Raw genomic sequence first — 27,958 nt, 5'->3', positions numbered from 1 at the left:
GCCATTTGTATGTGTCCATGATTCTAAAGCATTTTTATTATATGTAAGTGTTATTTTATTTTAATATCATATATACATTACATTAATCATCTTGTGGCCCTAAGTAATATATATTTAGGTAATTTATATTTAGGGGACATATTTGTTTTTCCCCAACTGAATCAAATTGCATAATATTTCAAAAGACAACATGCTGAGCATCATGTCTCCAATTTCCATACATCATTTGCCTGTTTTGTTGCATCATTTAAATGCAAACAGTGAAGAACCCCATTAACCTCTTGAGACCCTGTGGCCTCATATGAGGACATTATATTTTTGTGAATTTCTCTGAGTCTGTTCATGCCACAGTTTTAGATCTGGATGTCCTGTACAGAGCACATTCAGGGCTTTTCAGAGATACCAAATGATTGGATGTTTCACATGACCACTCCCTCTCCTTGGTCATCAAAATGTCTGAAATTAATTTAGTGACACTCTTATAGAAATATGATAATATTTCTATAATATATTGTAGTTATCATTTAAATCTGTCTAATTTTTAAATTCTGTGTCATAAATCAACATCTCAGAAATATGTTATGGGGTTTCAAATTAAAATATGACTTTCTGTTACTAAACAGGACATTGATTTCATACATGTCCTCAGATGAGGACACCGGGACTAAACGCATGCTTATGACGCATTTTTGGAGACATAACAAATGAATAGAGAAAGAAATTATATTTCAATATTCTATGAAATATTATATATTATTATGAAAATCTTGACAATTATTACTCACATTATTACACTTCTTTTTTCATTACATGTTGCCCCAAAAACACATTTATATGCAAATTAGATTTAGTTTATAGATACATTGTATATAATTAGAAAACCCATTAATGGTAATTTTACACACATTTTGCAGAAAGAAAAATGTTATACTGAATTATTCTGTTATACCATAGTTGAGAATCATCTTTATACAAAGTTTGGTAAAAAAAAAAAAAAAAATCTTGAACATTAAAAATTTATTGGTGATTTAAAAAAATCTATTGTTTTTGCCTATGCATTTTCATTCATGTCTTTTCATTTTTTTTTTAGAAATTGAGTCCCGATGTCCTCTGCCGAGGACATAACATAACTTTATAAATGAAATGCATGAATGCAGAGCACAAGGCTGCACTGGGAAATCCTGTGTGCGATGCATGACATGCAATGTGCATCTGTGCTTGCAAAGTGAATGAAACTGCTTTGCAGCATTTCACATCATGATAGACCCACTGTCCTCACATGAGGACATCTTTTTTCTGGGAAAACTACTTCCTGTACAAAAACAAATTTTAGGTATTATACTTATTAGGTCCTACATATCCCAAATAGCAAGAAAAATTATAAAATGCACAGCAGGCAATCTCTCGGGTTTCAGGAGGTTAAATAAATAAATAAATAAATGTATGCATTTATCAGACGCTTTTATCCAAAGCGACTTACAGTGCATTCAGACTATCAATTTTTACATATCATATCATATCATGTGCTCATTAAACAAATATTTCTTCAGTCCATTGAGTTACTAGAGGACATTTTTTAACACTAAATTAGTTGCCTAGAGAGCATTTAACTTCATGTAATTTTAAGCCTGTTTCTCACTTTCAACACCCTGGAAGCTAGAATTGGCATTCTCTTTCTCGTCCATATATATGTTATATCCTTTAAATAGATATTCGACTATTGTAGATATTTGTAGAACATTCTAGCAATTACGTAATGGGAAATTCTCTGCACTTACGTCCCATCTGTACAGTGCGATGATGTTTCTCTAGTCTAGAGTCATGTGACTTCTCGTGAACGTCACGCGGTCAGGCTTTGAGCTAGTCGCGGTAGGCGTGGCTAACGGATTCAGATCAGACGGTCTTTTCTGCAGCCAACGTCAACACAAACGAACGAACACGGACTCTATTTCTGCTGTTATTTAATAAACATACGTTGCATTTTGCAGCGCGTCTCCTAAACTGAAGGGTAAGTCTGTCTTCATTTTCCGTTTCCTCTAATTTCTAACAAATATTGTTGAATAACGCAGGTGGATTGACATGGCGCTCGTGTTGTCATGTTGTTGTTTGGTGCGCCAGATTACGGTTCATGTTTTCACGCGAATAAATGTTTAAAGCCAGCTCTGGCAACGCACATTTCTGTCGTTTAGAGATATCGGTTTATGTGCTGTAAACTTCTACGGCTGTCATTATATGTTACCGAAAATGTGGCTGGTTGGTTGCTATAATAACGACGAGCGCAGCAGGCCACCCCGTTATAACAGCGCCAGATTAACAGCTTTATTGTTAGGTTAACTCTAGTTTTGATCGAGCTGATAAAACGGCTTACTTGTGTGTAGATTTAATTTGATGGTTTTGAATGGTTTACCTGTCATAAATTTGTTGATGAAAGGAGAAAAATACGGTTTTTCAGAATGCAATTTATAGTGTCCCTAATGGCCCATTAAAACGGTTTCTTTAAACCTCTCGAGTTTCTGTGTTAACTCTTTAGTAATTGGAGAAACAAGCCTTTGTTATGGGCACTAGTTACCCCTAATATAATAACAGTGTCAGTTGTTCAGTTTGAATGGCTTGGTCTTCGCATAATTTGTGGCAAACCGTTTTAACCTTTTCCCCTAACGAACTTGTGTCTATTTGTATGACTATTTTTATGTTACTGTTAACGTTACTTATTTAGAATCACTAGTAGGAAATCCAATAGTGACAGATACGGAACTATTTCGGTTTCGTCATTCTATAAATACTGGTTATTTAGATAGACCTACTAGTGCATGCTTCGTTAGAAATGTTACTAGTATCAACGAAAAAGGGTGCTTAGACTATCCAATAAATACATACTAGTGAAGCTGGAATGAATAGGCTACTAATAGCTATTGGTAATAATACTAGTATTTACTAGTAATTGGTAATAATATAATACTAGTACCTAGTGGAGAGCGAGGCACAAAGTACAACTTTATGACTTTCTCAGTTTGTGTACATCCACACGGGGTTCAGAATGTAATTTGTTTTCAGTTTATCCACAGTAATTTTACACTTGTCCAGTACACATATGTAGCTTTGTTTCATAATTACAAATGTGTACTTTTTTCTTTATCTACCTTCAAAAAAATGGAAGTGAAATGTGACAATATGCACGTAGGTGGGGTACATTGTAACATCTGAGGGTCACTTTGCAATATGAACATATGACAACTTAAAATGTTATCTGATCAAAATATTGCGTAAAAAAGAAAATACAGTTTAAGGTTAAAAAAACACATTATTTTCTACATACTGTACATTATTGTTTCTCCTCTATGGCCTGCCCTTCTGTGTGACGGAAATTTTACGCCCCTTGCTGTGCGTACTGTCATGCGTGTCCTGGTCACTTTTCTTACTTTATACACACAAAAAGTTTAAAATTCTGACAAAATCTGATTTCTTGATGATTTTATATTTTATAATAGTGATTTTATCATTTCAAAATATAGAGAAAACGTAGAAATGACTTATAAGCCAATAAGTGCTTCTCTTCTGCTGTCTACTGATTATAATTGTGATTTGATGTATTTTAAAAATTTTACATAAGTGTTTGCTTACCATAAAGTGTATTTCGTTTACTGCCATTAAAAAATAAACTGGATCATTTTAGAGCTTTAACTTGCTGGAAATAGTTGTGCGAAATGCTTGAAAGTCATTGAAAAGTGCTTGAATTTCTCTCTCAAAAGGTTGTACAAACCCTGAAATGAATGATATAATGAATATGACTATTTCTACCACATCACCATGGTCAGCGCTGTTTATAACAGAGATTTCTGTGCAGAATTTGAATGATTCTCACTATATCTTGCAGTAAACGTATCTTTGTACTGCGAATTCAAACGCTTCTCACTGAATCTCCCAGCACTGTTGCATCTGTGCCGTAACAGTTTCGCAGAATCAACTTTGGCTCCCAAGTAAAGCTGTTCTGAGCTCGGACAATTTTGTAAGTATGTATCTAATAAACAAATACTAATATCGAATAAATAGTGAAATAATAGGTAAATTGGGAAAAATTTCACCATCGGATACATTTTTAGTAAGTTAAGAGCTAGTAACACAAAAATATATACTATTTGTTGCAAAGGAATAATTGCTCAAAGAGCTTGCCATACACAGTCTGTAATGGTTTCTTTTTGCTAAGCAAAAGTACAGGTGCAGTCAGTCATATTTAAATCCAGGTAACATGCAAACGAAACAAAAAGACTGGAAAAACCACATCACGTGTCTTAATGATGTGCAAGACCTTGATAAGACCGCAGCCTCTTCCTTTCAGTGTGACATTGATCATGTGCTTATTCTTACTGGAGCATATTAGGCCTTAAGCCCAATAAGCTTTATCATAGGAAATTCTTATGTTTTATTTGTTTTATTTTCTCTAAAATTGATGTTCTCTCTTCTCACTCCTTGCCAAGTCACCACCTACTCACTTTCCTGGATAACATTCAGACCTACTCATCATCCCTTTCTACCCCTCTCAGCAAATGAAACCGCTCAATACCCACATTCATTTCTCCAGGCTTGTTTAAACTTATTATGTGTTTCTTGACATTGTACATTGTGCATTGTTGTTATGCAAATTTTATACAGTTTTTCAAACAATAGGTGTTGTTGGCGATTAGGATGCATGATAAATTGCATGCAATATTTAATGCGCCTCTTGTCAGTATAAAGCTAGTTCTGTAGTCAGCTGTAAATCTCTACACATGCGTGATTTCAAATAGAGCAATGCGAAACCATGATAATATTTTGCGCCTGTTTTGCACAGCTTGTCAGTGAACAAAGGCTCTGTGTAGTAAATGCTGAGGAGTAGGTTGCTATTTTCTGTTGGGCTCAGTGCTTGATGCTTTTCATCTTACACAATTCTGAAGTTTGTCATTCAGTTGATGGACAATTGCACATATCTGCTCAGCCACTTTCAAAGACTTCAACCTTATCTGATTTAGCTTGGTGCTTGTGCATTGGTTAGCTTTCATAATATGCTCATGCATGCATGCAAATGCATCCTGTAACCAGTGCAAACAGAGTCACGTATAAAGCTCTTGTTTATGCAGCCATGAACTGCCTCAGTTTACCTCACATAATGTTGTTTAATCTAGACCATTCAATGTAGTGTAAAAGCACATTCTCCATATTATATGGGAGGATGAAGAGGATGATGTTTACCTTCACAAGTCTTTGTCCACATGGAAATAAAATGCTGAGATCATGGTGGTTTAAAGCTGGAATCTGTATCTTTCATGCACATTTGGAAAATGCCTTGGAGAAATCTGAATGAATTTGACATAGGTCCATAGATTACAGAATGGACTAAATATCAATGGAAAATAACCAAGACACACATCTGCTCTGGAACTGAGGCTTTCAGGGAATTTGTCAATTGACCATTTTTTAAACGGACGATTTACAATTTTGTTTATACACATTTTTCAGATAATCATGAAATATACACTACTCTTCTCTTACATTTCTTAAGGCTGCGTATATTCTATCATGATACAGTAAAAACAGTAATATTATGCACTGTTACAATTCTTTTTTTTCTTTTTTTTAATATATTTTTTTATTCATATTCATTCCTTTGATGGCAAAGTTGAATTATAATAAGCTGATTTGGATCTCAAAAACATTTCTTATTATTACTAATGTTAAAGACAGATGTACTGTGTAATATTTTTGTGGAAACTTTTATGTCGTTTTTCCAGGATTCTTTAATGACACGAAAGTTAAAATTAACAGAATTTATTTATTTGTAATAAATATATTTTTCTAAGTAATATTGTTAAATATTGTTATTTACAGTCACTTTTGCTAAGTTTAATGCTCTGAATAATAGCATTAATTTCTTTAAAAAAAAAAAGTAATTATCTTACTGCCCCTAAACCTTTGAATGTAGTGTATGATGAGTTTTGTATTTTTAAGAGCCACATGCATCAGAAGGTTGTGAAATAAGAAAAAACTAATTTTAAGCTTCACTTACAGTATATTTTTCAAAATAACCAGGTTTGTTGTTTAGAGTGCTGTGGCTTCTAAGCACAGGCCCAGTTTTTATTTGAGAAGAAAGTATAACGTATATAAACGGATTTAGGTTTAGGTCTGTAACCCTGTTCACTAATGCTTAGTGATTTAGGCAAAATGGTGTTTGGCTCACTGAAGCAGTAGCCAAGTGAAGTGCCTGTTTCATTTATCCACCACATGTCACCTAAGAGGATTTTTTGTAGCTTTTTGTAGGCTTTTGTAACCCTTCCTTGACCAAATTGAATCACCAGTTTGGGCAACAGTCCTCAGAGCCGTCTCTAGCTGTTGCTCTTTTACATCAGATTTTTACATTTAATTTCTAAATAATACATTAAAATAATCTAAAAGAAAAACCAGTTTGCAAGATCAGGCAACATGACAGACTGTTTTTGTAAAGCTAAAATAACTGGAAGTGACTGACACCGGAAGCATCGCACATTCAAGTTAAAAATGCCTGCAGCTGCTCTCACGTTAAAAATAAGAAGTATAAATAGAAACAAAGTTTGAATAGCAGGAATAGAATAACATGCTCATTTGTTATTTTAAGCAAACTTCCTTCATTTGTAGATATATTACCATGTTTAAGAAGATACATGTTCAATTTTAGTGTTTGCTTTGGCACATTTGAAGCTGTCTTCTGATTCTGAATGCGCCAGAAGAACCTGATGAACATCCATGAAACTTTTCCATTCCACAAAAGGGTCTTCATAGTGGAAAAAGTTTGTCCTCTTGAAACCAAGAAAAAAAATATATTTTAAGAACCGTTCACTGAAAGGATCTTTGGGAAACCAAAGGTTGCAGGGTTTTTCACTGTCACTGTGAAAGAGTTGGTATTTTGTCACTCTATTTTTAAATGAGTCATTAAGGGCATAATGACATGAGACTGATCACTTCTTAAATACACGAGTTGTTATTGATTAGAGACTCTAGCTAATCTAATGAATCATACATTTAAATCTCTTCTTTGTAGTAATTTGGTTTTCATTGAATAGTTAAATATAAATTTTCATTTCCAGTAACTCTCTAGGCCAGTCATAAACATGACCCTTTGGAAACCCTTCCTGCTGAGCCAAAATAATGTATGCAGGAATCACTGAATCAGTCAGGGTTACATCTGAAAAAACAGCTCTCAATCTTGACTGATTCTTGATAAGTTCAGTGATCTAATAACAACCAGCAGCACAGATCTTAGCAATATATTAAGCTGCTTAATTTGCTTTGTGCAGTTTGAGAGAGAAACAGACAGGGATGTTAATGAATGGAGAGCTTTCAGCACTGCAAAGATTTAATAGAGCACCCTGATGTGATTTGTAGATAAAATAATAAAAAATAATAACTTGTTTTTTTCAGAAGCTGACATTCCAAATACAACAAAAACAAACACCAGCCATTATTTTCTGATTAAACAGAAAACGTTGAGAGCTAAAAACGAAAAGGATAATTTTGGACATCTTGCATATGTTTAAAGGATCAAGACTTTAGTCACTGTATCTGTCAGGGGAAAATGATGTGGAATTGCTTTATTTAATTCCTGCTGCTGTGAATGGGGACAGTGGAAAACAGGCCGCTGAATATAACCTGGTCTGTAACGCTGGGCAGACCGCTGAGCTGAGATCAAATCACATGGGATTTGGCATCCACCGTAAATGGGACAGTGTTGCATAACTGCTGTTATACAGTGAAGTCCCTTAAAAGCGACAGATTATTCATAGTGACATTTATTTTACAATATTTTAATATGTGTTAGAGGGTCATTATGTTATGCTGACTAACTTGCCTTCTTGTGACCCCCCCCCCCTTTTTTTTTACAGTTGATTGCAATTTATAAAAATGATAATGTTTAGTTTTACTAATTAAAACTTATAAATTGATTGCAATTAGTAGTAGTTGTTGTTGTTGTTTAACTAGCAATACTAATTTCCCCTAGTTTTATGTTTATATTAACCTTTCTGTCATTTAACACTCATGTTAAGAAAACCTAACAATTTATAAACACTACATATTTGTACATTATAATGTTTAGGTGTTGCTTTTTGTATTTAGTGTTTTATTTTATATGATACAATTCTATAATATTCTACAATTCTCTAATAAAAAAAATGTATGTAAACATCACTGGTCTAATTAGATCAGTGGTAAACACTATATGGACATCTTTAACCTTTCTAAATTGTGTTGCAGTGTTTTTTCCCCAGCTTCTCAGTCATGAGCACTGATGTCTAGTTTTGAGATCCAAACTTTTTATTCCATTACATTATGCTCCATTTAGCTTTTTACAAACAAAAACACATTGCGTGTGGACGACCCCTTGGAAACTATAAGCAGGTCATTCACAGACGGAATCTTAGATTCTTTTTATAGTCTCTTTTTCACACATTTCAATGAAGGGGTTTTCCCACCAACTTATGCCTTCAGTGTCCTTAACATTTGATCTCTTTCAGTTGCACATCCGAGAAGCTGTTTGAGAACCTGTAATCACATGTCCTCTGCTGTTGAATAAATATTTGGATAATGTTCATGTTTTTGAAGGTGTTGTTTGTTTTCCGTATTCAGTCATAATTCCCACTGAATCATGCCCCTTTTGCCTTCTGGCAGCCCCTTTTGTGTTAAATTGCAGCATTATTCAGTGGACTGAACTGAATCTTTGAGTAAACAGAGCTGGATTGTTCACTTACGTATGGTTGGTCCAGTTAGAGTTGTTTTGATCAGATCATCAGAGCTCATTGTTTTGTCAATTTTTAGTTTTAGGATGTGTAACCCCTACATTACTTTAAAATATAAAGTATTTAAATTTGAAGGTTGGTAAGAAATGAAAATTCACCCTATTAAACTTCTAAATGCATTAATCTTATTATGAATGAATCTTTTTTTAATTTTTAATCAAAATTCACACAACAAGCTTCTCTCTGGTTCAGCGTGGTGGACTCCTCTAAACATGTAGTTAGCATAAAACCACTTACCGTATTTTTCGGACTAGAAGTCGCACCTGAGTATAAGTCAAATCAGTCCAAAAATACGTCATGACGAGGAAAAAAACTTATATAAGTCGCACTGGACTATAAGTTTATTTAGAACCTAGAACCAAGAGAAAACATTACCATCTACAGCCGAGAGAGGGCGCTCTATGCTGCTCAGTGTAGGCTATATAGGAGCACTGAGCAGCATAGAGCGCCCTCTTGTTTTCTCTTGGTTAATTTTTTTCACACCTGACTGTAAGTTGCAGGACCAGCCAAACTATGAAAAAAAGTGCGACTTATAGTCCGGAAAATACGGTATTTATGAATCTGTATGATACAGTATAGGAAAAAAAAAATTCATCACGATTTTAATGTAGCTTCATGTTACTTTACAAAATCAGTTACACTGCATATTGAAACTAGTCAATTATACATTATAATATGATAAAAAACATTTTTTTATTAGTTATGGTATTATTTTATATCAAAATGATATCAGATTGATTAATCCATTTAAAATAAGATAAATTGAATGGATAATTCTTTCTACTATTTGTGTCTTTTATATGCTTATTAGAGTACCAGGCTGTTAGCTTAGCAACATGCTGCTAACATCGTACTCTATTGAAATAAACTGTTTTAATACTACTCCATTACTGTGTTCAAAATTGGTTATTTATGATTTTTCATAATGTGTAGGATGCTGCTTTAGTTCATTTGTTAAACAGCACTGGTGTTATTATTTATCTTACTGTAACTTTCTTTTTCTGTACACTTTAACCATTCTGTTTTTCTGTCAATATCAGGATTCCAGTGAGGGAAGGAGACATGTCCCAGGACAAGCCAGCCTACCCTATAATGGGGGAGAACAATCCTCTTCACAACAGCGTCTATGGGCCTCCCAAAACCGATGCCTTTGGAATGCCTCCGCCGAACTATAGCCAGGGTCCAGGAGCTCCTCCGTATGCGACACCAGTACCCTATAGCCAGCCCGGTTACGGCCAACCTCCAGCACCAGGGTTCGGCCCTGGTCCGTACCCACAGATGCCATATCCACAGATGCCGTACCCACAGGGGCCCTGCGCTCAGGGGCCATACCCTCAGAGTCCATACCAGCAGGGGCCTGGCCAGCCTGCCTTTGGTGTAGATCCTAATGGTAAACCATTTCCAGAAACAGAACTCAATGTTTATGTCAGGACTCACTATTCATACACAGTTTAGTTTAGTCAGTTTAGTGAGTGGTGTCCCTGCTGAGTTCAGGTGCTGTCAGGTTGAATAAGCTTGTTTAGTCTGTGTGTACTCTGTCCTCCTGAGGGTTATTTAAATTAAAGTGCTTTGCATGGGCCGATTCAACAGAAGGTTACTAGCTCTGTGAGGGTAGACAATTTTGAATTTGTTCCTCTCTTACCTCATCCCTAGTCCCTGCTGTAACAATTAGGAGGTCTTTCAGCTGTGTTATTATGAGGTACTGCTAGTGCTGTTAGTGTAGATGCTGTAAAATCTGCTTTCTTTTCCGAAGCTATAAAACTGTTTAAATCTTTTCCGTACTTCAGTTTTCCATTTCTGTTGGCATTTTATTGAATGAGCATACTAGATGCATTTAAACACATTAGATGATGGCTCTAACATACTTTAGATTTCACCCGTCATTTCATGTTTCTGACAGCTTCTATGGACAGCCCTGGATATCACGGTGGAGATGGACCCCCTTCTTACTATGGCAATGATGAGTTTGCGAACTCTGGCTGGGAAGATAAGAGCATCCGACAGGCCTTCATTAGAAAGGTAATCGGTTCATTAAACAGTTAATACAAATGGTCTTCTCACGTGTGTGTGTAAAAGTGTATGTAGCAGTACAGTGTGTTAAAGAAAAACTGTACTGTTTCTGTACTCTCTTCTCAGGTGTTCATGGTCTTGACCGTGCAGCTGATGGTCACCTTCTCTTTTGTTGCCGTTTTCACCTTTGCAAATGACGTCAAAGTGTTTGTACGGAGAAATCAGTGGACGTACTACGTGTCCTATGCTGTCTTCTTCGTTTCACTGATTGTTCTCAGCTGCTGTGGAGAGTTTCGCCGCAAACACCCATGGAACCTGGTGGCACTGGTACAACTGCCTATATTTACACGTGTTTTAATCTACACTGTGCATAAGACACATGCAATAAGGTTTTTATATGATTTAATATGATTCACAAACTGGAAAAATGTGTTGTTTGCAATATGTTAAATGTTTTAGTATATAGTTAACTGTGCTTCTTCTTTCTCAGTCCATCCTGACCCTGAGTCTGTCCTATATGGTTGGAATGGTCGCCAGCTACTATGATACAGATGCAGTTATCATGGCAGTGGGCATCACTGCGGTGGTCTGCTTCACGGTTGTGATTTTCTCACTGCAGGTTTGTTTGCTCGCTGTAGCAGTCTCACCGTTTTTTTTATATTATTATTGTATTGTATTGCATTGTATTGTATTCCCACTTTGTTACCAAACAACATCTCATGTTTGTAATGACGGCATGTCTAGATTTCATAGTGTAGTTCACAGGTTGTAGACCTTCCCATTTAACTATTGCAGAATTACTTTCCGAATGTTTGAACTAGAAGGTTTTATTGAGTGTCTTCCATGCATCCTTAGTATGTGGTAACCACCACTGATTGTCATTATCTTTCTCTCTTTCAAAAATAGAGCAAATATGACTTCACTTCCTGCTATGGCGTTCTTTTTGTCTGTCTGATTGTCCTTCTTCTGGCCTCTTTCCTCTGCATCTTCATCCAAAACAAAATTCTCCACATCGTCTATGCCTCGCTTGGGGCCCTACTGTTCACTTGTGTAAGTACCATCATCAATATTAATTTTTTTCATATAAATATATACTTCTGTGTTACTAAGACTGTTAAGTTTGTCAGACCTTTTGTTTTACATTAAACTACACTGCTGTTTTTAACAAGATTATAAAACAGAAGTCTGGACTAATGGCTGGAGTGGTGATTTATTATTTCACTTTAAGATTAAATAACCATTAGATTAAGAAAAATTTTAAATGGATAAATACTATAAGATTATTAGAGTTTGGACTGTTTGCTTGGTCAATAGCATGCTGCTTTGGTGAACATGTACTTTTCCAAAGTGGAAACCTGCACTTTGCTATTCTAGTTTGTTTGTTTGCTATTAAAGTCATTGTCCTTTGTCAAAACAGTGTAAGAATTGTTATGTCTTTGTTGTAAGGTACATGTAAAACGTTTTACCATCTGTCTTAAACTGGGTCACCAAATGTGGGCCCATTCGAAATCACAATTTTCCAGTCTGACTGGCTGTATAAATCACATGTCTTTTGGAGCAGTGAGATTAAGCATTTGGAACCGAAATTGTTGGAACATCAGGACATTAATGTAGAGTTCTTGAATAAATCCTTCTGGAAATTATGATGTGCAAGTACCATTCAAGATTTGGGTTGGAATTTATTTTTTATGTTCTTGAAAGAAATCTCTTATGCTCACTAAGACTTCATTTATTTTATAAAAAAATACAGTAATATTGTGGAATATTATTGTAATTTAAAATAACCTTTTTGTTTTAAAAATGTTATTTATTGCTGTGATGGCAAAGCTGATTTCAGCAGCTATTACTGCAGTTTTCAGTGCCACGTGATCCTTTAGAAATCATTCTTAATATGCTGATTTGGTGATTTCTTATTGTAATCAATCTTAAAAACAGCTGTGGTGCTTTTCATACATAAATAATTTTTCTATTATCAAGAGAAAGCTCCAAAGAACAGAATGTATATGCAAACTTTTAAACAGAATAGTGTAACCATTGCAGTAAGCAGGATACAAACCCAGTGAACTTCATTTAGTATTTGCTGATGATTTGTGAATTAAACATCAGCGGTGCTGCTAGGCCTAGTGCATTATGCTAGGTGATTGCTTACAAGCTTCAAGTGTTAAAAGAGCCCCTCGCCAAGTCTCTATGATATTCTAGTCCTTAAATATTATATCTTCGCTGTAAGTCTGAGATTTTTTGTAATCACCCACAAGGTAAATTTTTTTATATAATTGCACACATCTTCAAAATTGAATTAAAGTAAAAGATTAATATCATTTTCAATTTCTTTAGCCGTTCCGCTTTATTTCCCCAAGCACAACATGAATGCGACACTCAGGGCTTGTTTGTTCTTTCACAGTTCCTGGCTGTGGACACCCAGCTTCTCCTGGGCAACAAGAAGTTGGCCATTAGCCCAGAGGAGTATGTCTATGCAGCTCTTAACCTCTACACCGACATCATCAACATCTTCCTTTACATCCTGGCCATTGTGGGTCGCACCAGGGATTGAGTGTGCCCCCTTCCTGTAAGAAGAGGAAAGTGCAGACCACATTTCACAGAATGATGCACCACCTCACATTCCTTCACCTTTCCTCAAATTCTGAAATTATTTGTCTTTCAAATTCCCTTTATGTCAACATGTACAGGCTGATCAGGAAAAAGCTCTTTGTCCTTTTCAGGACAAAACAAAAAATTATTCAAGAACCCGTTTGAATGCAGTTCCTTTACATTGCCCGATCTGTCCTTCTTGTTTAATTTGCTTGTGTGGTTCTGGAGATGTATAACGTTATATGACTCAACAGTTGCATCCAAACGGCATTTTAGAAATTTAACTTCAGTAACCTTTGCATTGTTGCTTTCTGGTTGATTGAGAAGGAGGGAGAGAGAAAGAGCAGATATCAATGAGCGGAGATTTGTTTGTCAGAGTAGCGATAATTACTGATGCTAATGTGCTCCACTAGTCAGTATAAAGTCTCTGCATGATAGTCTAACACAGCGAAGAATGTCAGACAGACATAGATACTTCTCCAAACATTTGCATATATACACAGTAGCTGTACATAGTTAAATGAAGCTCAAACCCCTCTAGTTCTATGCATGAATATCTGAATATCTGGCTGTGCTGCTCACTAATGTGTGCGTTTCTATAACATTGCTGCTTTGCAACATAATACCACCAATATATACACTCCAAGATGACAAACATTTGTCCAGTTGACTGTATTATCTGCAGTATAACTGTGAGAAGTAAAGTAAAGCCTGTGTATAATAACTTTTCCTTTTTTATTTTTGAGAGGAAGGTGAGCTTGTGAGGTTGTCCTGACTATTAAATAATTCCAAAGGTCAGTATTTGATGCTCAAACACTACATTACATCACTCTTTTCTCTTTCATGCTGACTACTTTACTTTTTCTTTTCATTAAATAGATCATTTTGTTGTTTTGTTTGTGTATATGTGTGTGTGATTGAGAGAAAGAGATGTCATTCCCTTATTTTAACGAATGTGATTGGAATATTGGATTATTTGATGCTTTTGGAAATAACACTAGTTGCATGTTACCTTGCAAAAATGTTCCATTTGCTGGACAATAACAGGATACTTCTAGGACAATTATTGCATTTGATGTTTTTGTAGTTATTTATAAGTTATTTATTAAAATGCTGGGTAATGGCCGAATTGTCATGAACATGGTAATATGGTTCTTTTTAAATTTTCCTAGAAATGTAAGAATCTAAAAACATCAAACATTGGCAGAGATTTATTTAAGCATATTAGGGCTAATTGCAGTATGTAAAGACAGATTTCTGTTCATTACCATTGTAAACTAAAGAAAATTCAGATGATTTCAGATATGAATGTACAGCAGTTTCACAGCTAACTGGTTAACTTGTAATATTCATTGAAATGTCATGTACCCAGCTGAAATCTCAAACCTTGCATGTGGAGCTATTGAACACTGAACTGGCTGTGAAAGTCATGGGTTAAGAAAATAATTACTTGGGTGGCATAAAACTTATTTTGTTTATTTTGATCAAATGTTTGTCTTTATTAATAACTTCTGTTTTAGTAACGCTCTAGTGGATTGAGGTGTGTAGAGTGTGTTTGGGCTTGGTAGATCTCTTAGCACTGTACATTTGCATTAAACTGAAGTTCCTCTGCAGCCTGTTTGCTTTTCATTACAAAAATAAAATGAGAGGAAAACACCGTTTGAAATGGTCTTTTGTTGTACTTTTAGTGACTGGAGTAGATTGCAAATCATACATGAAAGGCATCATGATGTGAATTGTTGAAAACGGTTATGAGACCAATTTTAAATGAATCAGTATCTTGATCATTTGAGTAAATCACTCAAAGACAGCTGCTTGTTTCTTTCCATTCTTCAATTTCATAAAAAAAAAAAAAAAAAAAGTTCACACAAAACCTTTTGGGTACGAACATATGTAGGGACTCTTTAGGTACAAATGTGCACTTTTTGAAGAGGTCCTGTTTTAGAGGAGTGTTGTGTATGGAAAAATATGTAAAGCTGACTAATATTTGTGATTTATACTATTTGTTGTTCAATCATGACCTAACGTGATAAGATAAGAAATAAGTTATCATGAAAGAAGAGTAACATTGTTGTTCTCATATATTTATTATTTTAACAGTCCTTACTACCAAAACTTTCTTTAGAAAATTTGAAGTTGTTTAATGTCATATACTGTTATTATATGACTGTTAACCTGCATCTGCAAAAGTCTTTATAAATAAACGCCTGCAATTTTGGTCATGAACAACAATTGCATATGGTTTGTATTCTTAGGGAGGCAATGCTCCAAAAATCCACAAAGGAGTCCTTTAGTGGAAGAAACATAAAAAGACAGAGATGCAGCTTTCACTTTGAAATCCAAATCATAGACAATATGATAAACCTAATTGTAACTTACCAATGAAATGTACCTTTTACTCAAATCAAGTGTCATTTTCTGAGATGATCTGAGATGAATCATTCACTTCCTGTGGCTGTTCTTTGTTAAAATAAAATGTTTGTTTAAAATGGTAGAAAATCACTGCACGCTTTCAAATTAAACATTTGAACTTTAAACACGTTTTATGTGTTAATATTCAGGAAATTTGCATGGATCATTCAACTTTTAGTTTGCACAGTTTTTTTATTTGTACACAGAATTGTGCTGTAGGTTAAAGGTGAAGAGGATGTTTTGGGAAGGGACAATGATCTTCACTCAGAGGAGCAGTAGTTGCAGTTGTGCTTGTTGATCAACAAGTGCTTCAGTTTTGGATCGTTCCTGTAGCGTTCAAGCAGCAACTCCTTTTCTCTTCGCTCCTTCTCCTTCTGTATTTTCTTCTCCTTCTTTTTCTTGGCCTTCTCTTCTGCCCAGCTGAAGAGAACAAGTGGCAATTTTCTTTTCCTCTTTGTCTCTTGCTGGACATTCACATTGTGCTGGGTCTCATTCTTGGGACCTTCAGGAGAGGCTACACCAAACAGCTTCATCATGTGTTTATCCAACTCTTCCTTTTTCTGAGAGGAGTCATCCAAAGTCCCTTCTATGGCATTGGAGTCTCCCATTTCATCAGTGTTATCTTTCACATCTTCAAATCCCTGGACCTCCACCACTTCACCTGCCCACACTTCCTCCAGCATGTCGCAGTCACTCTCCAACCAAGCAACCATCCGTCTTGGTTTCATTTCAGCCTCCTGAGGTCGGGGGAGTTCAGACTTGGGTAAGTCACAGGCCCGAATGGTCTTCCCCGTGTACTCCACGTACTCTGTCTCCTCATCCTCTATGTCGATGAGCATGAGTTGTGGAGGCGGCTCAAACAGGGAAGAAGTGGACGGCTGAGCCTTCATCAAGCTGGGAGAACACACTGGAGCTGAAGAACGTTGCAGATCAACAACTTCATCAGATACAGGAGAGGAGCTCGGAGAAACCACCAGTTGTTTGGGAGGACTGACTTGGATGCGTCGGAGGCAAAACAGTTCATCAGGTGTTGGAGTGGAACATGGAGGAACTGCCAACGGTTTGGGAGAATCCACTTGAAGAAGAGAACCTGGCAAGGACACTTCCTCTGGTGCTGCCAACGGTTTGGGAGGATCCACTTGAAGAAGAGAACATGGCAAGGACACTTCCTCTGGTGCTGCCAACGGTTTGGGAGGATCCACTTGAAGAAGAGAACATGGCAAGGACACTTCCTCTGGTGCAGTCTCTGGCTTTTGAGGATGCATGGGCGGTCTGGTCACTGGCGGCAAGGGTTTGAAGCGAGCAGCTGGTAAAGGAAGGTCTTCAGAGACACTTGGAAGCAATGGAAATTCTCCTTCTATTGGCTTCAAGAAGGAAGATCTCACTGGAGGACTGACTAGACTTTGCTGAGGTTTGACCTCCACAAGAAGTGGAGTAGGCTCAGTGGTCCTTCTTTCCTTCTGGTTTCTCCTCTTCTTTTTCTTTTCTCCAGCCTCTCTATGCCTACTTCCTCCCTCCATCACATTTTCTAGACTCTGCATCTTTCTGAATTTGGCAGACTCTCTTTTTTTCTGTGGCACATGTCCTCTATCCTTTATCTTTTCAAGGCCAAATGTCTCGCTTTCTTTTTCAGCCTTGTCTTTATGACTTCCTCCCTCATTCATCTCTCTCTCCTTCTTCACCTTTCTCTTCACCTGTCTTTTCTTCTCTTTCTCTCCAGACTGTATAATCGTAAATTTTAGTTAGTAAAGATTATTGTAGTAAATGATACAAGACAATACTATTTCGGTCTTTCTATTTCCAAAATGTCACATTTAATTGAATGTGTTGATGTTTCTTTGTAATTAATTGTGAAATCTACTAGCAATTACTGAGTGAAAAGTGATTCTAAACCATTTTCGGTGCAAGCTGGTACTTCTCAGTTAAGTTACCTGGCGGCGTCTCTTTTTGCACTTCTTGTTTTGGGCAGTGAAGTCGAAGGCCTCACTTTCATCTGCCTTCATCATTGATGCTTCTGGGAGTTTCTCTAGTGCCGCCCGTTCTTGTGCTGCACACTGTTGTGCCCTCAAAGGTGTCTCCCTTTTATGAAAGAAGTGAGCAAAACACTCAAAAAGTGGTCTAAATACACTGCTGAACAGTGCCATTGTGGACACTAGATGCTGCAAGTGAATTCAGTATTTGTCGTCAATATCTGCAGAAAGTCACGAAAGTAGCTCTCGATCTTTTCTCTCCTAACACACCAACAGAAGAAAGTTAGTCAGAACAGCAGTTTAGAGCTGCCAGAACGGAATCTCCATTATGATGTCACAACAGTGAGCTGAACTGAGAATTCTGAACTAAATGAGCAGCTCAGGAGAGAAGCAGTAAATACATCATCACTAGTGGCTCCATATTAAATACTGACTGTTTCCTAACAAGTTTCCCAAACTCTTCTCCTGTCCCTGAACATTTAAAGATAATAATAATAATAAAAACAGATCACTTTTTAAAAAAAAATGATAATTTAGAAGGGTACAGGCCAGACTGGAAATAAATTAAACATTTAAACAAATAATCTAACAGGCCTGTAAAAAATTTCACTCTGCTTTAAATTTAAAATAATAATATTAATAACAACAACAAAAGTTATAAAATGTGTAACTTTTTTAACCCTCAAACCGTATTCACTTTATAGCCCTTAATCCTGTAATTGTGGACAAATTTGGGCACAGAGGACTCAGGTGTGATCCTATTTTTTGTTTATTATAAATGTTATATCACTGTCTTTGACAAAGTTTTGTCTATCCATTTATGGTGCTTTTAAAAAAAAAATTATAAATATTTGAATTTATTTACCTCAAAAGTACCATATTTTCTATGTAAATTATGCTTATTTTCATGTTTTATGTTTTTACATTTTTTAACTACATTAAAATATCATTTCAATAAGTTCTTAGAGCTAAAACCTAAAGATGAAGTGACTTTGCTGTCACCTGGTGTCTCATTTTGGTATTAAATTAACAAAAAACAATAATATCATTAGCCACTAGATGGCTATAGTACTTAATGGCTGCATATATAGGCTGAACTCTATGAACCACTGTATCACTGTTCAGATCCTTGATCCTCTGCTGACTCCAAACCACAGTTTGCCTGGTCTGCTTCTTCCCCACTGGATTTCAGGAGAATATCCAGGGTTTCTGCTGCACTAAACCTCCTTCTCATTGTGCTGCTTGCAGTGAACTGAGAAAATAACTGCCACTGCAGGTTTAGGTAGCATATGCTACATAAACGTTTTGTTTGGAACTAACAACAAACCTTGCAGTAGCAGTTTGATCTGACTCTGAAGGTGTGAGGTGCCAGGTGGTTGATTGGATCATACCAAAAAACATGGTCAGACATTAGCCCAGCTCTGTCATAGGCTCATTGAATGCATTGTGTGTGTGTGTCTGTGTGAGTGTGTATGTGTGTGTGTGTGTGTGTGTGTGTGTGTGTGTGTGAGAGGGAGAGAGAGGGTGATGAGCCAGGTGGATGATTGGATCATACCAAAAAACATGGTCAGACATTAGCCCAGCTCTGTCACAGGCTCTTTGAATACATTGTTTGTGTGTGTGTGTGTGTATGAATGTGAGTTTTTGCCATGATGAGAATGTTGTACAGGATCAGCTCTTCATTTGAGTGTATGTTAGATATGCATTGTATTGGATCTATTAATTTATTTTTAAAAAAAAAACAAGAAGAATGCTCTAAATTACAGTTTTTCCCATTCATTTCTATGGGTGCCCATTTTTGACCCAAATACAAGATTAAGGAGTTTTTTTTTTTTCACCCACTTAACATTGTAGAATTGAATCAAACAAATTAGTGTGTGTTCAGGAGGCAAACTTAGGAAAAGTAACCAAGTCTTGTACCGCTCAGATCAAGGGAAGTATTTTTTAAAAATGAATCAAAATTATTTTGCCCACATTTGTCCAGAATACGGTTTTAGGGTTAAATGAACTGAACTTTATTTATATATTTACTTTATTATTATTATTTTTATTATGTTTCATGGTTGATGTTCCAGTTAGACTGGTTTTGGTTAGTTTTAAAGAGGTTTTGGCTCTAGATGAATGATCAGTTTTAAACCACAGTGACCAGTGTGTACATTTGAAAAACTACATAGGAATAAACAATAAACAATTTAAACAAAGCACAAAAAAAAAAAAAAAAGATTTTTAAGTCTTACGATTAATTTAATCAAAAAATAAAGTAGAAACAGCCATTACTGCTGACGTTTATTTCTAAAAACGTTTATCATTATCAATGTAGAAAATATTTATTCTGCTTATTTTTTGCATTCTCGGAGCCTGCTTTGGAGAAGAAATGATCTGAGTAACTCCCAGCAGAGCGTGCAGACACAGAAAACACTCCAAAACCATCGTCAAAGTCTGGTATAACGAGCTGAAGAAAGGTAAGCAGAGGTACATTATACCTCAAACAGCTAGAATAGCTTTATAATGCGAGGTTATGATATGTTTAGTCGTTTTGAAATTAAATTAAACCTCACATGTAGCAAACAAGCTAATCACAGGTCCCCCTTATAAGCTAGCAGCTTAGCTCATTTAGCAGTTAACGTACAAGTTTTGATTCCTTTACATGTTCTGCAACTTACTTTGCAGGTTATTATAAAAAATCCTCAATTCCTTTTTTTATACTTTGTTTTTTATTAATAAACAATAATAGTAGTCTGAATGCTGTATTGCAGATATTGAGACACTCAGCAACGTGTTTAGTCAACTCAGTTTACAGTTTCACTACAGCATATACGATTTTGGTGAATCCCAGAAGAAATGTTAAATATCATATATACGTTAGATATGTTATGATCTATTTTACATGTGGGCCCTTTCGAAATCACAATTTTCCAGTCTGACCGGCTGTATAAATCACATGTCTTTTGGAGCAGTGAAATTAAGCATTTGTAGTGATGTGTCTGTATCATTCAAGAACAAGACAATGAACCAATACGAGGAATTACTGGTGCTGGCGTCTTTATTCCACGTGGAACATTCATCATCTACAAATTACCACACCAATCCTTTGCAAATGCACCTGATTTTATACAATCCATTACTGCCACCTAGTGGACTAAACATCACACTCATTACATCCCTTTTCCTTGAATAAATAACAATACCCACATAACAGTTCACACTATACACTAGTCCCACACCAAAACACTCAATTGCTCCATTTTACCATTTACAACACATTCAGTCTAGTCTAACAGGTGGTTTTCTAACACCACTAGATCTTCGCAAAATTGGACTGTCAGTCTTTGGTGCAGATGAAACCAGTTCTGGAGACTGTTCAGAGAGCTGAACCTCAAAAGGAGACTCAGCAACAGGACAACTTTGGCAATGTATACTGTTGTGCAAACAGGGCACTATACCTCAAAATACTATACCCCCCCCCCATACAAATTAAGGTGATTCCTCAAATGTCATTTATGAACTTGTCCAACTACCGTATTTTTCAGACTATAAGTCGCAACTAAGTATGAGTCGCATCAGTCCAAAAATACGTCATGACAAGGAAAAAAACCAACCCATTCTCACTCCAAAGGCGTCAAAAACCGAAGCATGGTCAAGCGCCCCTAGCGTCACTTTTATGACGCCAAATGTGCCTCTCGGCGTCGACTATCGAAGCACTATGACCTTCATTGCTTTCAGTGGGAAACTTTTGGCGTCAGAATTCGACACGAGGACATGAGATGTTTATCGCTATGAAATCACGTTCAAGAAGTCTCATTCAGCATACATCGCGCGATACTTGCTATCAGTTCCACAGTTTGGGTGAGTAGTCGTATATACGCTCTTTTAATGCCTTTTATCAAATGTATTCTGTCTTCTTTATTAATCAGATTAGTGCCATATGTTTAATCGCTGTATTATATCGGTCATCCGCGGCTGTCTTTGAGTTTCATTGCGTTTAAATAAATGAACACAGCTGCTAATTAGTGTGATTAAACTCTATCTGTCACGTGACGTGCCATAGACCTTCGATCCGTTTTATATTATTATTAATTTCAGGATCAATGATGTAAGTTGTATTTGTAGTAAAATCATGGTAATCACGACACAATAGTAATAAATGAAATGTGAAGTTAAAACACAGTAAATGGGACATTAGTAACTGTAACTGTAGTTTTACTATGATATATTAATAATCAATACAACAATACAATAATCACCAAACCAGCTATGTTTGTATCACTGTAATGTTAGTGTTTTTATGTGCTTTTATATGACAGATATCACAGTAATCATGTGTTCTGTACCATGCTTTTAATACCTTTTAATGTGAATCCAAAAAAAAAAAAAAATCAAATTAAAAATAAATAATAAAACATGTATTTTTCCATCTTGCAGTTCATTCATATCAGTTTATATATATATATATATATATATATATATATATATATATATATATATATAAATATTTTGCTCACAGATCATTATTAACATTCTGTATATAATTCAATTTTATTTTCTCTCCCCTTTTTTATTATTTATATTTTTAGCTGAAAAGACGTAAAGGCAGTCAGCCCAGTGGTGTTTCTGGAGAGGGATTCCTTCAGAAATGGAGAAGACAGAAAGCTGCGGAGGCAGATATTTGCAGCAGTAAGTCTGTGATAGTTTGTCTCTTTTATCAAAAATTCCTGCTGTTATAATTTGTACAGCATTTGTTGTTTCTTAAACTGTTGCACTGTCCAAATACCCACACTTGCCATCTTTTCACTTGACCACTTGATTACTTATTTGACGTCTTTCCTGTATTTGGCCTAGTGTTCGAGTGAGCATGATGACCACGAGTGTGTGTCGAACTTTTCATGACCTGATGACTGTGTTTCCCAATCCTGATCCTGGAGAACCCCAGCACTGCACGGTTTTGGCGTCTCTCTTATCTGCCTTGGAGTCTTCACTGATGAGCTGATGAGTTGAATCAGGTGTGTTTGATCAGGGAGACATCTCAAATGTGCAGTGTTGGGCTTCTCCAGGACCAGGATTGGGAGCCACTGCCTTATGGGACACTTATGTGTTTAAAGAGATTTTTAATATCTAATTATCAATATTTCACATACTGTACTAAACACATCACAGTCTTAATAATCCAGTTTAACACTTGTATGATATTGTACAAGCCCCAGGACGGTCTCATCTGACACTATCAAAAGAATTCATATGACTATAGCTTGTTATTAATTACTTGCTTTCAATAATGGATTCATTTAACATTTAATTTTACAGCATCTTTACAGAGGCTGCTTTTATGGTCTAAACAAAACACAGTGTAATGTATAAGTTGAATGTAATGTAATATTTCTGTTTTACAGGATTGTTTGAGGATAACACTGCAGTTCTCCATCATGCACAAGGACTCACCTCGTTAACTCTTTATCCCCCACACACACAGATATGGTCCCTGGATCAGTGATTAGACTTTGCAGTGGTTTGATTTTTGCAGAAGATGTAACTTTGTTTTATTTATAAGCTCATAATGAATACATTACAGAACCAGTGATGAAAACAATAGTTAAAAATAGTATTTTTCGTATTGATAAAGCATTTTGTTCTCTTTTTCAAGCTTCATACAGTGAACTTTTTAGACTTTAATTAAGAGTTTTAGTAAAGGAGATATTCATACACAGTCATCCCCTAGCTCCAGTCATGAAGTGAATTCATGATGTTATTGTCAAAGCTAGCAGGTGTTTGTTTTCCTGAACACTTTCTCTGTCTTCCATTGTTCAGACAATCAGTGTTTATTTGATGCTGTGCTGATTGAGTTTTATAGATGATATTGCACACTTGACATGCATGTCTTCATGATGTTTTTTTGTGAGTTTGAAACATTTACATTGTGTTGTATAACATTTTGGTCAATTTAATTTTTTTAATAAAATTGATCTTTTTCCAGTGTTCTCTGAAAGACATTTGTTTTTTAATAAAAGCATTTTCATTTGTTTACAACATAACTGCCTTTTTATTCTTTATGGTGGCAAAAACGAGCTTGGTGACAGAGGATGCAGTGTAGTAATTTGGGCATGTTGTCTTTAAATGAGTTTGACATATCAATAAATAATGGAAGATCCTTACAAAAATATGCATGTTTATTATGCTTTATGTATTTATTTGTTCATTCATTCATTCATTAATTTATAATTTCTGTTTTTATTCCTAGGGTTCAAATGGTAGAGAATGGTAAATCACAGAAACACAAATGTGAACAATTTTAACTTTAAAACACAATGTAATATACAATGTAAATTTTAGAAGCACGTCATTTGATTAGTAAATATATTTGTCTTTGGTCAAAAAAAAAATATACAAATCTTAAAAATGTGTCTTATATTTAATGAGAGGAATCTATCTGTTGGATACAACTGCGACTGCTGGGCATGTGCACATCAATATTGCCCAATTTTTGTCAAGCTGAACAACGGAGGAAGGTGAAGACGTTAATAAAACAGAATCTAATAAGTAGCAAGCTTAATCTATTGTTAACCGAATCTATCCCTTCAGCCGAAAAACGAAAGACATCTGTCATACATGGATAAGGAAGTGTGACGCTGCTGCTCAGCTTAGATGCCATTGGCTATGACTTTTCAGGACAGTCTGTGGTTGGACTATCTTTTAACCCATATTAAACAGCGCATCATGTTAAAAAGTATGTTTTGCTCCTATCATCACATTAGTAATATATTAAGTCAACAATGAAGTGTTGCTATCTTGAGAAAAATGACATCTTTAGCGAGATCCTAATCCTAACCCTAAGCATAACTTCAATGAACTACAAAAACAGCCCCCTAGTGTTGCCTTTGCATAGATAGAACGACGGAGGCTTGTGGGTAATGTAGTTTAAAACTTTTTATTAACGAAACTAAATAAATTATTTATTTTAAGGTAAACTGGATATCTAAATATGTTTATTGTGCAAACCTCTATGATATATTTGAGAGGCAGGCTGAAATGTGGTATTTTACAGTGAGCAATATTTAAAATGCTTTTATGCCAGCTTTCCACTTATTTCTGAAAACTGAGCTCAACATTATTTTATCAGCATAGCATAAGTAATAATCCTGCCCATTTTCTCTTTGATATGTTAATTGGACTCTGATTTACAGCCATTTGAAATGTACAGTTTTGGGCTCTTCCGGGGGGTGCTACTGGGCCCCTGGGGGTAGCAGGGCAGTAAAACCTACATATATGTATTCTCCTCATCATGAACAACAAACTGAGCTGAGTCACATTTATATCTGACAGTTTTCACAGTCCTCTGTTTTCTATTCTATTCATCATGGCTATTATACCTTTTGACAGGACATTGTGAGGCCATCTGATGAAACATTGAAAAATTAGAAAAAAATGATTTAATAATGAAAATAATAGATTATTTCTTTGATTTTTGAAGTAAACATCAATAAATATAATGGATGAACCTGCAACAACATGCCATTATCTATTCCCCACTGTTAAGCAGTAATCAAGGACAATGTATACACATTGTGATACTTCACTATTACACAAGGACAAATTCATGCAGTGCTAAGAATATTAATTTATATATATATATATATATATATATATATATATATATATATATATATATATATATATATTAGCATTATATATAACTAATTAGCCGAAATCAGTGTAAAAATGTCCTCCTCACCCCCGTATCTTGCTCCTCATGTGCTGGACATCAGTAATGTGCGTGCTCTTGGTTTTAATGCAGTACAAGATCCACGTTGATCATTCCTGCTACATTCTCAGTTATCCGCCAAGTGCTTGTAACAATAAAGCCCATGGCACCATCTTGTAATGCAGAATAATTAATCTTGTAACTCCCTGTATTTTACAAAAAATGTGCATATTTGTTACTAAAATATAAAAAAAATTACTTTCTGGTGTACTGATGTCCCAGATGTTATTAATCCGATCAAAAATGTTCATGTCTTAAATAAAAAAATAATCCCAATAATTAATATGTCGTTTTTCCAAGTCTAAAATAAACACATATGAGCCTACCTAGTAAAATTATGTATTTACCAAGAATCTTCAGAACACAATATTCAGCATTTTCATTTTATTGAAGCATAGACTATAAAGTTGATAAAGTAGCATCAAGACGAATAAGATTCAATGTAAATAATTATCATCAAAGATACATTAACCTCATATATAAATCAGTTCACACAGATGAGTGATGAAATGTCCTTAAAAGTCACACAGTCCCATCCAGTCAACTGTGATACAGATCATGTGATACATATAAGACATGTGATACTGTTTCAGAAAATAATGATTCCCATCATCACATCTAAACTGGTTTCATCTCCCCATCGTGATCTTCTTCTCTCGTGTCTGGAAACAGTTTGTGGTTGATATCCAGCACTGATGAGGTGTAGCTTGTTCTCAGCCAGATGATCTCTCAGTCCTAAGATCCCAGACCTGGTCAAAGTGAAACAAACAATGCAGAAGAAGTTGTTTAATGGACAGAGAGCGCAGCTTATGTTCTGTGTGGTTTTAGCAGGGTGAGTAACTATGACCCTTGTAGTACTGTACACTTACCATTCTTCAAGCTGTTTTGAGATCTTTTGAGAAGCTTTTTCTCTGAAGAGAATTTACCACATCCTCTTCTTTCACTCCTTTCAAGAGCATCACTTGGTCAAAACCCCTCATTTGGCTGATGAGATCATCTGTACAAATAAAAATACTGCAATAAATATGTCATTCTGCAAGAATTAAGAAAAAGTTACAGAAGCAAAGGTCTTGCTCATGAGACTGCATTAGCATGTGTAGTTCTCAGAGACTCTAGAATTCATCTATTGTTGCAGTAAATGTGTTTTCTTCCTCTAGAGTCTTTCTCCAAAGTCCCTGACTTCTCTCACAAATGTGTTTTAGTCTGTGCAGTGTAAGGCCTGGCTTCAAACCAATCAACTATCAATTCACAATTTATAACATAACATTTACAAAACAATGAAATAATGTCAATTGGTGTTTATATCAACTAAACCAATTTCATGAGACTTGTCTGCTAATAAAACAGGTGGTGTGTTTTTAAAAACATAATATTAAAAATGTCCAGTCACACTTTGCTAACATGCTGTAATTGTAATAGTATAAAACGAAATCAAGGCTGACATGACCAGTTCTGTGAGAGATCATCATAAAATGTTGTATAACACAGCATTGCTTCAACACACACATACCAGTGGACTTCTGTTTGTTTGAGCTCAAGATGGCCGTCTTCATTCCTCATCCTGAGCAAATCATTTCCTTGGTCTTCCTTCTCTTCTGTGAAACAAGATAATCTCTACTTACTCTCTGTGCAATTAATATTGCTCATTAAACATAATTAAGTTAATTTAAAGTAAGATTCAGACCAGAGCATTTTTGGAGTAAACAAATGTACCTGGGAAGAGCTGATCATGGCAAGATTCGCTGAGACTCAGTAATAGCTCTTTTAGGTTTTAGGAAGGTTTGTGAGGGTTGGCTCTTAAAATAGCTGTTGAGCTCGATATTTTAGACCTGAAAAAGAAGAACAGCATTATCTGGAAAAAATCCTGTAAGACAGAAGGAAGGACATATTATTAATTACGTGCAGCTTGTACATTACACCTCTGTAAAGATGCTGTATAATTAAATGTTAAATGAATCCATTATTGAAAGCAAGTAATTAATAGCAAGCTATAGTCATATGAATACTTTTGATAGTGTCAGATGAGACAGTCCTGGGGCTTGTACAATATCATACAAGTGTTAAACTGGATTATTAAGACTGTGATGTGTTTAGGGATCATTTTTAAGACTTTGACCCTGTCCAGATACCCACACTTGCAGTCTTGGCCACTTGAGAGTGTGTGTACGTGACAGTGTGTGAACGAGACTGTCCCCGGTCTTAATAATGCCAAAGCACAGCGTCCTTAACACACACTAAACCTCTCCAATACTGCTCTGGAGCGCTATACAAAGCTTAGTGTATCCCATCATGCATCATGTTTTGGAATAAATCGTCAGACTTTTTCCCGAGATCTCACAAGAGGTCATGGAAAGCTGTCCAATGTACAGTATGTGAAATATTGATAATTAGATATTAAAAATCTCTTTAAACACATAAGTGTC

At 35.6% G+C, this 27,958-nt stretch overlaps 2 protein-coding genes across 2 annotated transcripts; one reads left to right on the top strand and one right to left on the bottom strand.

Annotated features, from left to right (window-relative positions):
- The first annotated feature begins 1,853 nt into the window (after positions 1–1,853).
- Positions 1,854–15,059, top strand: grinaa (glutamate receptor, ionotropic, N-methyl D-aspartate-associated protein 1a (glutamate binding)). The gene is made up of 7 exons (XM_026288570.1): positions 1,854–2,008; positions 9,842–10,191; positions 10,702–10,820; positions 10,938–11,138; positions 11,302–11,430; positions 11,718–11,861; positions 13,213–15,059. Exons 2-7 carry the CDS (start codon positions 9,864–9,866, stop codon positions 13,360–13,362), a joined length of 1,071 nt encoding a protein of 356 aa, XP_026144355.1. The 5' UTR covers positions 1,854–2,008; positions 9,842–9,863; the 3' UTR covers positions 13,363–15,059.
- A 925-nt stretch (positions 15,060–15,984) lies between these two features.
- LOC113119259 (histone-lysine N-methyltransferase 2B-like) lies at positions 15,985–19,755 on the bottom strand. The gene is made up of 3 exons (XM_026288569.1): positions 19,110–19,755; positions 17,744–17,891; positions 15,985–17,533 (listed from the first exon to the last, which is right to left on the bottom strand). The coding sequence occupies exons 1-3, from the start codon at positions 19,181–19,183 to the stop codon at positions 16,073–16,075; spliced, it is 1,683 nt and encodes a 560-aa protein (XP_026144354.1). The 5' UTR covers positions 19,184–19,755; the 3' UTR covers positions 15,985–16,072.
- Positions 19,756–27,958: the final 8,203 nt, after the last annotated feature.

The sequence above is a fragment of the Carassius auratus genome, chromosome 19 (genome assembly GCF_003368295.1).
Source record: "Carassius auratus strain Wakin chromosome 19, ASM336829v1, whole genome shotgun sequence".
Lineage (NCBI taxonomy): Eukaryota > Metazoa > Chordata > Actinopteri > Cypriniformes > Cyprinidae > Carassius > Carassius auratus.
This window is presented reverse-complemented; position numbering and strand designations above follow the sequence as displayed.

What these genes read in the sequence shown, in the direction of transcription:
- grinaa (XM_026288570.1), top strand. Translation starts at nt 9,864, where the DNA reads ATGTCCCAGGACAAGCCAGCCTACCCTATAATGGGGGAGAACAATCCT. An exon ending in GACAGGCCTTCATTAGAAAG is followed by an intron (nt 10,821 to 10,937) that starts GTAATCGGTTCA and finishes CTCTCTTCTCAG; the next exon opens with GTGTTCATGGTCTTGACCGT. An exon ending in GGGCCCTACTGTTCACTTGT is followed by an intron (nt 11,862 to 13,212) that starts GTAAGTACCATC and finishes GTTCTTTCACAG; the next exon opens with TTCCTGGCTGTGGACACCCA.
- LOC113119259 (XM_026288569.1), bottom strand. Translation starts at nt 19,183, where the DNA reads ATGTTTTTTGGTATGATCCAATCAACCACCTGGCACCTCACACCTTCA. An exon ending in GATCAAACTGCTACTGCAAG is followed by an intron (nt 17,892 to 19,109) that starts GTTTGTTGTTAG and finishes CTTTCATAAAAG; the next exon opens with GGAGACACCTTTGAGGGCAC. An exon ending in GCAAAAAGAGACGCCGCCAG is followed by an intron (nt 17,534 to 17,743) that starts GTAACTTAACTG and finishes ACGATTATACAG; the next exon opens with TCTGGAGAGAAAGAGAAGAA.